The 12,399-nt window shown below is 39.6% G+C and overlaps 1 protein-coding gene across 3 annotated transcripts in view; it reads right to left on the reverse strand.

Moving 5' to 3' along the window:
- The window catches only part of TASP1 (taspase 1), a 326,252-nt gene that overhangs the window by 60,873 nt on the left and 252,980 nt on the right, over positions 1 to 12,399 (reverse strand). For 2 of the 3 annotated variants that reach the window (XR_008793468.1, XM_056121835.1), the window contains exon 12: positions 1,999 to 2,109. Coding sequence is in view for 2 of the 3 variants with exons in the window: in XM_056121835.1 (XP_055977810.1) it covers positions 1,999 to 2,109 (111 nt within the window). In the remaining variant the exon portion in view is untranslated. Of the gene's footprint in view, positions 1 to 1,998; positions 2,125 to 12,399 lie in introns of all 3 variants that reach the window. The other variant, XM_056121834.1, reaches the window with a different exon arrangement.

Here is a 12,399-nt window from a genome sequence, read left to right on the forward strand (position 1 = left end):
GGTACCAGGATTTCCTTTTTATGACCAAATGAACAAAATGACATTCTGTTGTGTAAATATGCTATCATTCTTTTATCTTCATTATCAGTGTTTGGGTGGTTTCCTCTTTTGAATTATTATGAATAATTCTGTAAATGTCATTGTATCAGGGTTCTTTTTTGTGGTGTATGTGTAGATTCTGTCAGTTCTCTTTGGGAATGTAGATAGAAATGGAATTATTGGTTAATATGACAAAGTAACAAATCTTGTTTTTGTCTTTTTGGGTGACACCTGCTTGTGCTCAGGCTTACTCTGACTCTGCGCTCAGGGATCATTCCTGGTGTGGCTCTGGGGACTCTGTCATAGTGCTGGGGGTCGAACTTGGGTCAGCCATCTACAAGGCAAGTATATGGCAAATCTTGAGAAACTGCCAGATATTTTTCAAAGTGATCTGCACCAGCAGGATATGAGGGTTTTGATTTCTCCACATATTTACTAACACATTATCTTTTTTTATTTTAGTCATCCTAGTGCACCCTTCCCTCTTCCCTTGTTTATTTTTATTTTGTGGGGCTATGGTAAAATTATAATTTTTATTGGGCACAGGTTACATGGATTAGTTCAGTTTTTAATAAGTCTGAAGAAATCTCAGTTACAACTTATATTTTTCTGAAGATATGCACACTTCAATTACAAAGCTCCATTAAAAATTATACCAAGGTCCCTGTTAGCTTATGTGGCACATTTATGCAGATTTTTTAAAAAAATGATTCTTTCAGGGATGGGGGAGTTAGCTCTAGGGGTTTGAGTGCAATCACTGCATGTCAAAGACCTGGGTTTAATCCCCCATACCACATGGTTCTACTAGTAAGCACTGCCAGGAGCAATTCCCCAGAAACAGATTGGAAATAGCTCCTGATCATCATCGTGTGTGGCCCAAAAAATAACCAAACATACGAAAAAAAAATCTTCCTGGGCTGGAGCAATAGTACAGCAGGCAGGGATTTTGTCTTGCACAGGGTCAGCCGGGGGTTCGATTCCTCCACCCCTCTCGGAGAGCCGGGCAAGCTACTGAGAGTATCCCACCTGGACGGCAGAGCCTGGCAAGCTCCCCGTGGCATATTAGATATGCCAGAAACAGTAACAGCAAGTTTCACAATGGAGACGTTACTGGTGCCTGCTCAAGCAAATCGATGAACAACGGGAAGACAGTACTACAAGTCCTGGATGAAAAAAGTGGGAAAGGCATCCTGTGTACAGAGGCTGCCCTGCAAACTCAGTGTGAGGCAAATGGGACTGACTAGACCTCATCTCCATTGGTGTATCAAGAGAGACACAAACCCATGGATCTGGTTCTACAAACTGCAGACTGTTCACTGACTGCTCCTTCCCTCGATTTGTGAGAAGGGTCAGGTAGACATCATTACTATATAGATGAGGGAACCGGCATAGAACAGTCAAAGCACAGTGTGAAGATGTAATACCTAATAAGCAACAGAGCCAGGGTGGACATCTAGACCTGGTCTTTATCATGGCTGTCGATCCCTCTTGGGCAGGCTGCACAGGCAGAAGTTTTGTTCTGTGTTACTGCATATATTGGCATAGGTGACCTCAAAGTCTTCATGAAACAAACCAAGGAAGAGATAAGTACAGGGCAATGTTCTTAATAGTGAGTTTCAGTAAAAAGGTCTCTAGTTCTAAGCCCATTTGAAAAAATATGCTCCAAGCATGCAGTACTCAGAAATATCCTCTATATCCTTATGTGCATAGAGTAACATAAAGATGATAGAAATCTAAATAATTAGACTAGAAAACATATAAATAATTAATTTTTTAAAAAATTCTAGCCCTCCATAACTTAAAGTACTTAAACTGGTTAACTTGGGACATAAATCTCTCCATGTCTTAAAAAAAAAATAGCAAAGATAAAGAAACACACACATTTTTTTGTGTATATATATATATATATATATATATACATACCCATATATATGTATATATATATTTTTCCCAACTTACCTAAAAGGGTATGCTTATTCTGGGTGGAGTCAGGCTCCTCAGAACATCTGCAAGACCGGAGAACAATCACTCCTCCAAGCACACCATCTTCGCTGGCCAAGAAAGGGGAGCCTAGACAGAAATGAACTTTATGTTTTAGTAAATATTACTTTTGTGATCTTCAATGTTCACCTGGTTACTAGGAATGCAAATGACAGCATGAATGAGATCCTTGAAAGCTGTCCATCTTCTGACAATTGCCATTGTTCCCACCTTCCACAGGCGTGAGAGCGAAGGCAACCTTCTGCCTGAACAGGGGCCATTTGGCAAGGACAGTGCCAGAGGCTGCCAGGAAGCCTGGGGGGTGTGGGTGGGGAGGGTGCACATTACTGTATTCGGAATGGAATTGGAAACACTACCAGATTAAAGGACCAAAACACAAACGTAGGAAAAACTGCTCCACAACTCCCTTTGATCAGCTCTTGGGGATCACTTACCGGGTTCTCCCTGCTGTCAGGAGCAGCCCACCAAAAGCTTTGATTAACTACCTTAAATTCAACTTTAAACAATAAGCCACAAGCTTTATTACAAACATTTAAAAATGCTCCTGATGCTTTACGCAAATAAGGGTGAAACAATTTCTATCATGAGAGGCTGGTGGTTAGAAACATCTGAGGCTCTCTGAGCTCTCACACGCTGAACTACTGTGAGCATTTCAGAACCCCTTCATTTCTCTCCCCAAGGACATCTTCAAACATCTGGCAGAGCAAGCGAGCACGTGGAGAACAAATGCAAACTAACCAAGAACTATCAAAGAAAGCAGTAAAAATAAAAACCAACCAAATTGGATTGAGGGTAGGGTGGGGGGTTGGGGGTTGCTTCTGGTTAAATTTAGTAGATTAAATACATGTTTTTATCTCCAAAAACCCCAGTAAACTGGGGGGGGGGGGGGGGTGGCCAAATTGTAGTTTTAAAAAACAGGCAAAACAAACAAAGCAAAGAAGCAACACTGATGCTTTAAAATGGAAAGAATATGTACTAGGAGTTGCTTTCCCGGCAACTCTATGAGAACAGAGCAGAAATCTAAGGATCTGTGGGGTGAGGGTGGAGCCTGGTTGAAGTTTTCCAGTATTGTGGGGAGGAGCACCTAGAAGAAAACACTCCGTTTTGTCACAAAGCCCCGAAAGATCAGAAGTTGGAGGCTTCAAAGACTTCTCAAGGCCGGGGTGCAGATTGAGCCTGAAATAAAGATGGTTGAAAGCGTCTAAAACAATCTTCAACGAAGCCTGTGTTTTGAACTATGTGCCACTTTAGGATTTAAAAAGAAAAACACTTTAAAGAGCTATTTTTTATAAAGGAAGAGGAAGAGAATAAAATATATAATAGAAACCATGATAGTGGTCTGCAAACTCTGAAATCTTTGCTCTCTAGTCCTTTACAAAATAATAAATAAATAAATAAATAAATAAGCTTGTCAATCCCCATATCTAAAGGCCTAGATCCAAGCTAAGAAGTTAGGGAGTCTCCTAATCCTGGAAAACAGAAAATATATTTACTTAGAAAAGCTGAAAAATGAACCAGAGGGACTTTAGACTGAGGGGCTTCAGATTCAACCAAGGGAGAGGGAAGTTTCCACACTGATAATAGGAGCAGAAGAGGAAATATTCCCATCACCCTAGATTTTATTTAGTCCCCATGGATTACAAACTTATTCATGATTGGTTTTCAGGGATACAATGTTTCAACACCAATGCCTTCACCAGGACCCACTCCCTCCAACATACCCCCCTCCTAACTGTCCCCCATTTCCCTTCTACCCACCTGCCTGCCACTATGACGGGCATTTTTTAGATAACCTTTGGCACTGTGGCTTCCAGTACTGTTATTGATAGGGCTTTACAAATAATACTTTTGCTTTTCAGCATCCCATCCACATCCCGATTGACCATGAAGTAGATGGAAGTCTTTTAAGTTAAACAGTGAGAAAAACAAACAAACAAACAAACAAACAAACAAACAGAAACACATCCTTTCTCCAGAGACCCTCAGAATGCAAGAACACAGGAAGCTAAGAGACTGGAAAGTTTCTTCCCAGTCTTTCAACCCATTCAAGAATAAAGACCCTGGGGCTGGAGCAACAGTACAGCAAGTAGGGTGCTTGTTTTGCACATGACCAACCAGGGTTCTATGCTTGGCATCCCCAGTGGTCCTTCAGGCACTGCCAGGAGTGATCCTTGGGTGCAGTGCCAGTAGTAAACTCTGAGTACCACTGGATATGTCCCCAAACAAACAAACAAAGCCAATAGTACAAATCAGAAGAAGAAGACAGAGGAGGTAAAAGAGGATTTTCTAAAAAAGGAAAGGGGTAGGGGTTGGGGGTGGGCCTAAATTTACAGCACAGATATTAGATTTGAAAATCTTGAGACAGAATGTTCTAAAGACACTGGTACAGCTACACAATGGAATACTATGCAGCTGTTAGGAGAGATGAAGTCATGAAATTTGCTTACAAATGGGTAAACATGGAAAGTATCATGCTAAGAGAAATGAGTCAGAAAGAGAGGGACAGATATAGAAGGACTGCACTCATTTGTGGAGTATAAAATAACATAACATGAGGCTGACACCCAAGGACAGTAGATACAAGGGCCAGAAAGACTGCTCCATAGCTGGAAGCCTACCTCATGAGTGGAGGGGAGAAGACAGCTGAATAGAGAAGGGATCACTAAGAAAATGATGTCTGGAGGAATCAGTCAGGATGGGAGATGTGTGCTGAAAATAGATAATGGACCAAATATGATAACTTCTCAATATCTGCATTGCAAACCATATTGCCCAAAAGTAGAGAGAGACAGCACTGTAGCACTGTCCTCCCATTGTTCATTGATTTGCTTGAGCGGGCCTATGAGGAATATCGTCTGCCATGGAGGTGGAGGTGGAGGGGGCGGGGGTGGGAAAGAGGGGTTATACCAGTGATACTGGTGGTGGGGAATATGCACTGGTGGAGGGATGGGTGTTTCACCATTGTGTGATTGTAACCCGAACATGAAAGCTTGTAACTATTTCACAGTGATTCAATAAAATTAAAAAAAAAAGAAGGCATGTTCATGTTTTCAGTCTAAGAATGAAAAAAGGTGGGTACAGTCCCCTCCTCCCTGCCTAATGCTAAAAAAAAAAAAGAGACAAATATTGACTGCAGAAAATAATAAATTTGTACAGGAAAATTGAATCACTATCTAAATTATCATGCGCAAATTATCATGCGCATATTACACTATGCAACCCAGATGTCAATAGTCAAAGATATAAACTTGTAACACTGATGAACTGGGGGGAAGAATATAAAACAAGAGGAGAGGAATGCGTGGGTAGGTATAGGTTTGGGTTTAAAAGAATAACGAAATAAAATTCTAATCTCTCGAAGCAGAATATTTGAAAATGCCTAAATCTGATGTCTAAATACCATCTAAAGTTGAAAAACATGTTTAAATTTTGTACGAATTTTCTAACCTCAACTCCTGCCCCCCCCCCCCCCCTTTTACTCCCTTTCTCACCTTCTTCCTTCCCCACTTGATTTCAGCTGTCCTGGTGATGTGGGGAGTGACATGGCTGTGATCCAAATCACAGACTCAACTACACTGAAATATGAGATCTAAACTGTAACGACCAGACCCTGCAATGTGCCTGTCAAGGTGGCAGGTGGGGACGGATGGAACCTGGGGACACTGGAGAGGAAAGTTGGCGCTGGTGATGGGATTGACGTTGAAACATTACATGCTCAAAACTCAACTATCAATATCTTTGTCAATCACAGTTCTTTAATGAAATAAGCTTACATTTTAACAAAAAGTTGTAGAAAAGCACATTATATTAAATGATTGATATAAATCCTGGAAGAAACAATTCAGAGTTGAAAGTGATAGCCTCAGAGGAGAAGAAACTAGGACAGGGAACAACCAATTTTCAATATCAGCTGAGGCACATTTGTCTTTTTAAACCAGGTACACTAATTTGCAAAGAGAAAAAAATAACTGCAACTTTAAAATACAGAACCAAATTAATGTTCTTAAATACAGGCCTGCCAATGCAGGTTCCACACTTTGATAATCTACAGTGCAATTTTTAGAACCTTCATCATAAAGTATTGAATTATATTTTAGTTAGGGACTTGAAATTCTAAGAGGCCCAATAACTAGCCACAGCCATATCATCTGAGCAGCGAATGTGTTTCTTTCCCTTTTCATCTCTCTGGGCCCATTGTTCTTGATTGCTTTGCAGCAACAACTCTTTCTCTTTTTTTCTTGGAGCTGCAGAACATCTTTATTGCAAGCTATGAAATAATGAACCACAAAAGATGCAGCAACAACTCTTGAAAATGGAAAATTTGGGATAAGCTCACATTCCAATTGCTATCTATAGCCCCCAAAGCATTTAAATTTAGAACCTCTAGAACTATTCCTTCCCCTCTGCCCCAAATCTAGGGACTTCTAGGTTCCTTAGAGCTCAGCCACGCTCAGTACTCTCTAGCTCACTCTTCCCTCTCTATTAGACATAATACTTTGTGTTAAATCTTACTGGTGAGAAGGAGCTTAGGTAATCAGAAAATGCAGAGAAGGAAATAGAGGCAAGAGAAGAACAAGGGAGGGGACAGCAAGATAGAGGAGAAAGAGAAACCAGAGTTCAGAGATAAGCAGCAGTTACCTGGGGTCCTCATTTGGATTTTAGATTTTACTCCAAGGAATTCTGCAAGGAGTTTGGATTCTACTCCAAATGTGTTGAATGACAGTGAAGGGTTTAAACCAAGACAAGGACAGTTTTTATCTGCACTTTAAAAAGGCTATTATTCTGAATTACAGAATATATTGCCAGGACATGTGTGGAAGCCATAAACCCCTAAAGAACTGGCCATGGATGCTCAAGGCTGTTCTCCACAGGCTCGGATGAGCCTCACTCACAAGGGAATCTGCAAAAAAACACAGGTATGTAGGACCATGACTGAAATCTCCAAGCATGCTCGGAGTGGGACTAGGTCTCCTCCCCTCAGCTCCTAAATTTTCCAGTAGCTTGGCAGTCACATCCACAAACCGCCAGCACCATAAAATCTCATCAACATAGGCCTTACCCATGAGTTTAGTTTGGCCTATATCCCATATTCTCTATAACCGGATTCTGAATTTCAGAATTCCTGGAGCACTAGGGCTGCAAATGCTCTCATGCTGTACCCCACTGACATATAAAAGTAGCACACATTTATTTGGGTTTAACATGTTTCTATTCTCTTATACAAGGGCTTAATGGCTCCAGGATGAAATTCAACAATCTTCACACACTTTCCTCTTATGATGGTGGGAAGGTGCATGGTGGTGGGATTGGTATTTGAATATTAAATGTAATGAATTACTGTGAACACCTTATAAAAATAAAATAAAATAAAAAGAACTGTCCATGGCAGCATTGTTAAGAGGTGACCATGGCTTGGTGAGCCTCGTGGCAGTGGAGCCTGTCAGCCAATACTGAATCAGCAAGATAAATTCTGCAAGTAGAACTAAAGGGTTGTTCATAGAATGGATATGGGGGAATGACAAGCAGAACAATAAAAGTTTACTCTAATAAAAAATATACTACCACAATGATCACATAATCAAATCATTTAAAAACTTTGGGTCAGAAAGGTAATACAGCATGCAGACAATGTAGGTTTTATTCCTGGGTACATAGCCAGAAAGAAGTTCTGAGCACTGTTCGTTGTGGCGCCAAAACAAACAAAATAAATATTTTCAATGGCTTCCCAATGTCTATAAAATAATGACCAAACACCTTAGCCACTCTTGTGCCTTCCCAATATTATCTCCATATTTTTTTATAAGAAGATATTTATAACATATACATCCCAGTCACTGTCACTGACCTCCCCTTGTTCATCGATTTGCTTGAGTGGTACCAGTAACGTCTCCATTTTTGAGACTTGTTGTTACTGTATTTGGCATATTGAATACGTCACGGGGAGCTTGCCAGGCTTGGCCCTGCGGGCGAGATACTCTCGGCAGCTTGCTGGGCTCTCTGAGAAGGGCAGAGGAATCAAATGCCGCTCAGCCGGGCTGGCTGCGCGCAAAGCAAACGCCTTACCGCTGTTCTATCGCTCTAGCCCATACATCCCAGTATGCCCCCCAAAATAATAAATAAAACAATTTATAAAAAACAAGCTTCATTTTCCACAATAAACTATTTCAAATAGATTCTGTGACTGCCCAAGTATGTAAAGGCAGTGGAATAAAACTGCGAATAGAGGTGGCAAGAGACACATTTGTGTGATCAAATGTGTACAACATATATATTAATTTAGGTTGCAAATCAGGACTGCTAACAAACCACACTTTTTACTATATTTGATCATGGTCACATGGTCACGGTCTTCCCGTTGTTCATTGATTTGCTCGAACAGGCCCAGTAAGGTCTCCATCATGAGACTTGTTGTTACTGTGTTTGGCATATCGAGTACCTCACGGGTAGTTTGCCAGGCTCTGCCATGCAGGTGAGATACTCTCGGTACCTTGCCAGGCTCTCCGAGAGGGGCGGAGGAATCGAACTCGAGTCGGCCATGTTGGTTGCGTGCAAGGCAAATGCCCTACCGTTGTGCTATCACTCCAGCCTGCAATTTGATATGCTATAATTTTCAATAATAATTTGAAGAAAATTTAAAAGGAGAATTTGAAGAAATTTTAAAGGAAAATATAGGTATTTATACTTTGGCTAGCATATACTATTATGGCTCACACTTGTTTATGTCCTAAATAACCTAAATTCAGCATCAGCGGAAAGAGAATGTTCTCTTATTGAGAATGGAAATGTTTACTTTTATTCTTTTGATTTCTAGTGCCAGAAGTTAGAATTATCTGAAGTACAATGGAAGATTTGCTGGCTCATAAATCCAAGAACTGGGTAGGGGAAAAAAATACACCCGTCTTAGTAGGGTTGTGATGACATTCAGGCCACTGAATATAGCTTCCTGTCCACAGCTGTTAGTGTTCATTCAAAGCCCCAGAACTATGCTTTTAACAGGTACCATCAGTGAGATGAGGAAGATGGGAAAAACTCACTGGACTGGCTTTACTCGGGGGTTAAATCTAAAACAATCAACTGTGACCAAGACGCTAAGTGAGACCACGAATGAGCAAATCAAAGATATCCACAATTACAAATGGAAATTTCAAGATTTGGTAAGGTACTAGATTTTGATCAAGCTACTTTACCTCTCTGAACCTTGCTTTCTTTCCTATCTGAAAAATTAAGAGACTGAATTAAATTCCTGTCTAGTCAGGAAGACTAGTTCTAATAGGCATAGTTCTTAACAGTTTCAGGTTTTGAGATTTGTGTCTTCCCAAAGCAGCAAGCAGTCATTACCTAATGTTAGCAAGTCAAAACTTAAAGAGCCCTTTTGCAAAACCTGATGCAGTGCTTTCTGTTCAATAAGTGAGGACTTATCAAGAAAATAATTTTCCATTTCCCATTACAATTGACAAAGAACTGCTGTCTTTTAAAAATACATTTTCGAAGGTCTGCTTTTTTCTTCTTAATGTCTGTATTATCAAAACACTCAAATGCCATTTTCTCTTAGAGGAATTATTTTTTTTCAATTGGGAAAAAGAGATACACTAACAGAGAAAAACAAATAAGGTAGTCTGGGTAATATAAGCAGAAATAATAATAAAGTTCTGGAGAATAAGAATGAAAGGTCTCTAACTCTAAGAGAGGTTTTTTAATTTTCTTAAAACACATGAGCAGGATAACTGTACTTCCTGGAAGACAAAGAATCTTTTCTCTAAAGAAAGAAGTTAGTTAACATATGCTTCATATGTGAAGTATAAGCAGGATCACATAAGATTGCCACCAACCTTCTTTAAGATTCATATTAACTACATTCTGTTCTCTCCTACTCCACAAAAATCCCAATGGAATGCTTATAATACACTCATCTGAGAGGCAAGCAACAAAAGAACAGAGGCTGAAGAAGATAAATGACAGGCTGACAGAGACATGAAGAAATGGTGAATTAGAAAACTAAATCACTGATCTAAATACTCTCAATACAAACCAAGAGGACGTGTGGAAGCCACAAACCACTAAAGAACAGGGTATGGCAGAATTGTTAAGATATGACCATGACTTGGTGTGCTTGGTGGCAAGGAGTTTGTCAGCAGATGCTGAATCTTCAAGATACATTCTGTAAGTAGAATTAGAGGGTTGTTCATAGAATGGATACGGGGAAATGCAAATAAAACAACAATCATTCTTCCTCCTCAAGAGTCCACTCCTACCACAGCTCTTGGTCATCACTGACTAGCTTCCTGGTAACAGATAACAGTTTAAACCTCCAACTGAATTACATAAGGAGAAAAAACTTGAGTTCAGCTGAGCTGAACTGAGTGCGGTGAATGAGCCTTTTAAAAACACCCAAATTCAAAAGATAGGAAAAATCAACCTCTTCAGAACAATTTCAAACTATAGCCAGAATCTCAAGATGTCACCCAGACATTCAATATATGTAATGATTCTGCCACATTGTGGGGGGGTGGTGGTGGTTATGGTTATTATTTTACTATAGTTTAGGTCAGTGTTTCTCTACCTCAGATGTGCCCCCAGGATATTCCTAGGGGGTCAGAATGAAAATTGTGTACATGGGGAGTCATGGCGTGACATTATCAAACAGGTAGGACTGAGGGCTACAGGAAGAAAACAAGATTGGAAGGACCACAGTTTAAAAAAAGTACACTGGTACACTGGTATAGGTAGTACAGTTAAAATAGTTAACTAGCATGATTTTGATATAAAAAGTTACTGTGATTTTACCATCACCACAGTGTCCAAGACCCTCCACACCACTCTCTCCACATCCTTTCTACTCTGCCTCTTCCTCTCCCTCCTCTTCCACCACTGCTTGGTAATCTCGTTTTCTTTAATCAAAGGCCAAGGATTTGACCTTATTCAATATTGTTTATTTCTTTGTTTCTCTTTATACCATAAATGAGTGATATTATCTGAATTTTTCCACCCGACTTATTCCACATAAGATGATGTCCTCCAATCCCATCCATGTTGCAGCAAACTTCAGGATTTCATCTTTTCTTAATATTACTACTACTTTATCCAATCATCTGCTTTCGAGCATTTGGGTTAGTGCCATAACCTGCTATTATACCTCATGCTGAAATGAACATAGGTGTGCATAATTTTTACAAATTAAAGTTACCATGTTCTTGGGACAGATACCAGTTTTTCAGTAAGTGTCTAAACTGTTTTCTATGGAGGCTGAATGAAACAATATTCTAACAGTGAAAGAGGATTCTATTTTTAACACATTCCTACTCAGACTGTCTCCAATCTTTCCAAACTTATGCCATTCTCACTATTTTTGACTTTTATTTCCTTAAAAATAGGTGACAATGAGCATTTTCTCATAAACCTTATAAACTTTTATGTACTCTTTGGGAAAATGTCTATTAATAGCTTTCCGCATTTTTTTGGTAGGCCTATTAGTTTATTGTCGCTACTAATCTTTGTGAGTGCTTAATATAGCTTGGATATTAGCTTGCTATATCTTAGAATGTAGTACGGTATACAAATAGTTTCTCCATTCAGACCAGTGTATTTTTATTTAAGCCCAGATTTCTTTTGCCAAGAAAACATTTTTCAGTTTGATAGTCTCTTTTGTTTTTCTTATCTTTGCTAATGGAATCCAAACATTTAATACACCTTTGAGGTCCGTATCTGCATATAATGATAGAGTCCCTGACCTTAAGCAAAAACTTCAGGTGAGGAGAAAAGACAATACACTTCAAAAACCATAAGGCAGTTCCACAAAAGGGTCAGGAGGTACCTTCTTTTTAAACTCAGAAAGTTTAGAAAAACTTTTTAGAGGTCTTTCCACAAGTGAAGCGATGCAAAATTCTACAACCCTTATGTAGCGAGAAGAGGGAGCAAATGAGAGCAGCCTACAGGCCCACTTCAGCCCCGGTGGTGGCTATTTCTAAATGAACTCAATAAGTAGGAAGAGAATCCTCTGCCTGATACCTTTAAAGCTGCTGGGGATGTGGAAAACAGACCAGGCGAACTTGTATCGCTGGTAGAAGAAGGGGTAGCACACACAATCCCTTACTAACACCACACCAAAGCCCATCAATTTGAGTTTTAATATGCATTAATTCAATATATCAAATTTTATAAATATTTTAAAATGTTTAAAGAATCAATGTGTATCAAGAACTGTTTCTGTAATGAGTAAGGGAAAATTTGTGTCTCCAAGTTCTATTATCTAAATATTTATATTCCATCAAAAATCGTATGTAGGATGGGAGTTATGGTTTAAGAAGCAGAGCGCCTGCTTAGTATGTGATCTGGGCATCTGAAGACTGTCCAGTGTGACAT

Source organism: Sorex fumeus, unplaced genomic scaffold (assembly GCF_029834395.1).
Source record: "Sorex fumeus unplaced genomic scaffold, SorFum_2.1 ptg000044l, whole genome shotgun sequence".
Lineage (NCBI taxonomy): Eukaryota > Metazoa > Chordata > Mammalia > Eulipotyphla > Soricidae > Sorex > Sorex fumeus.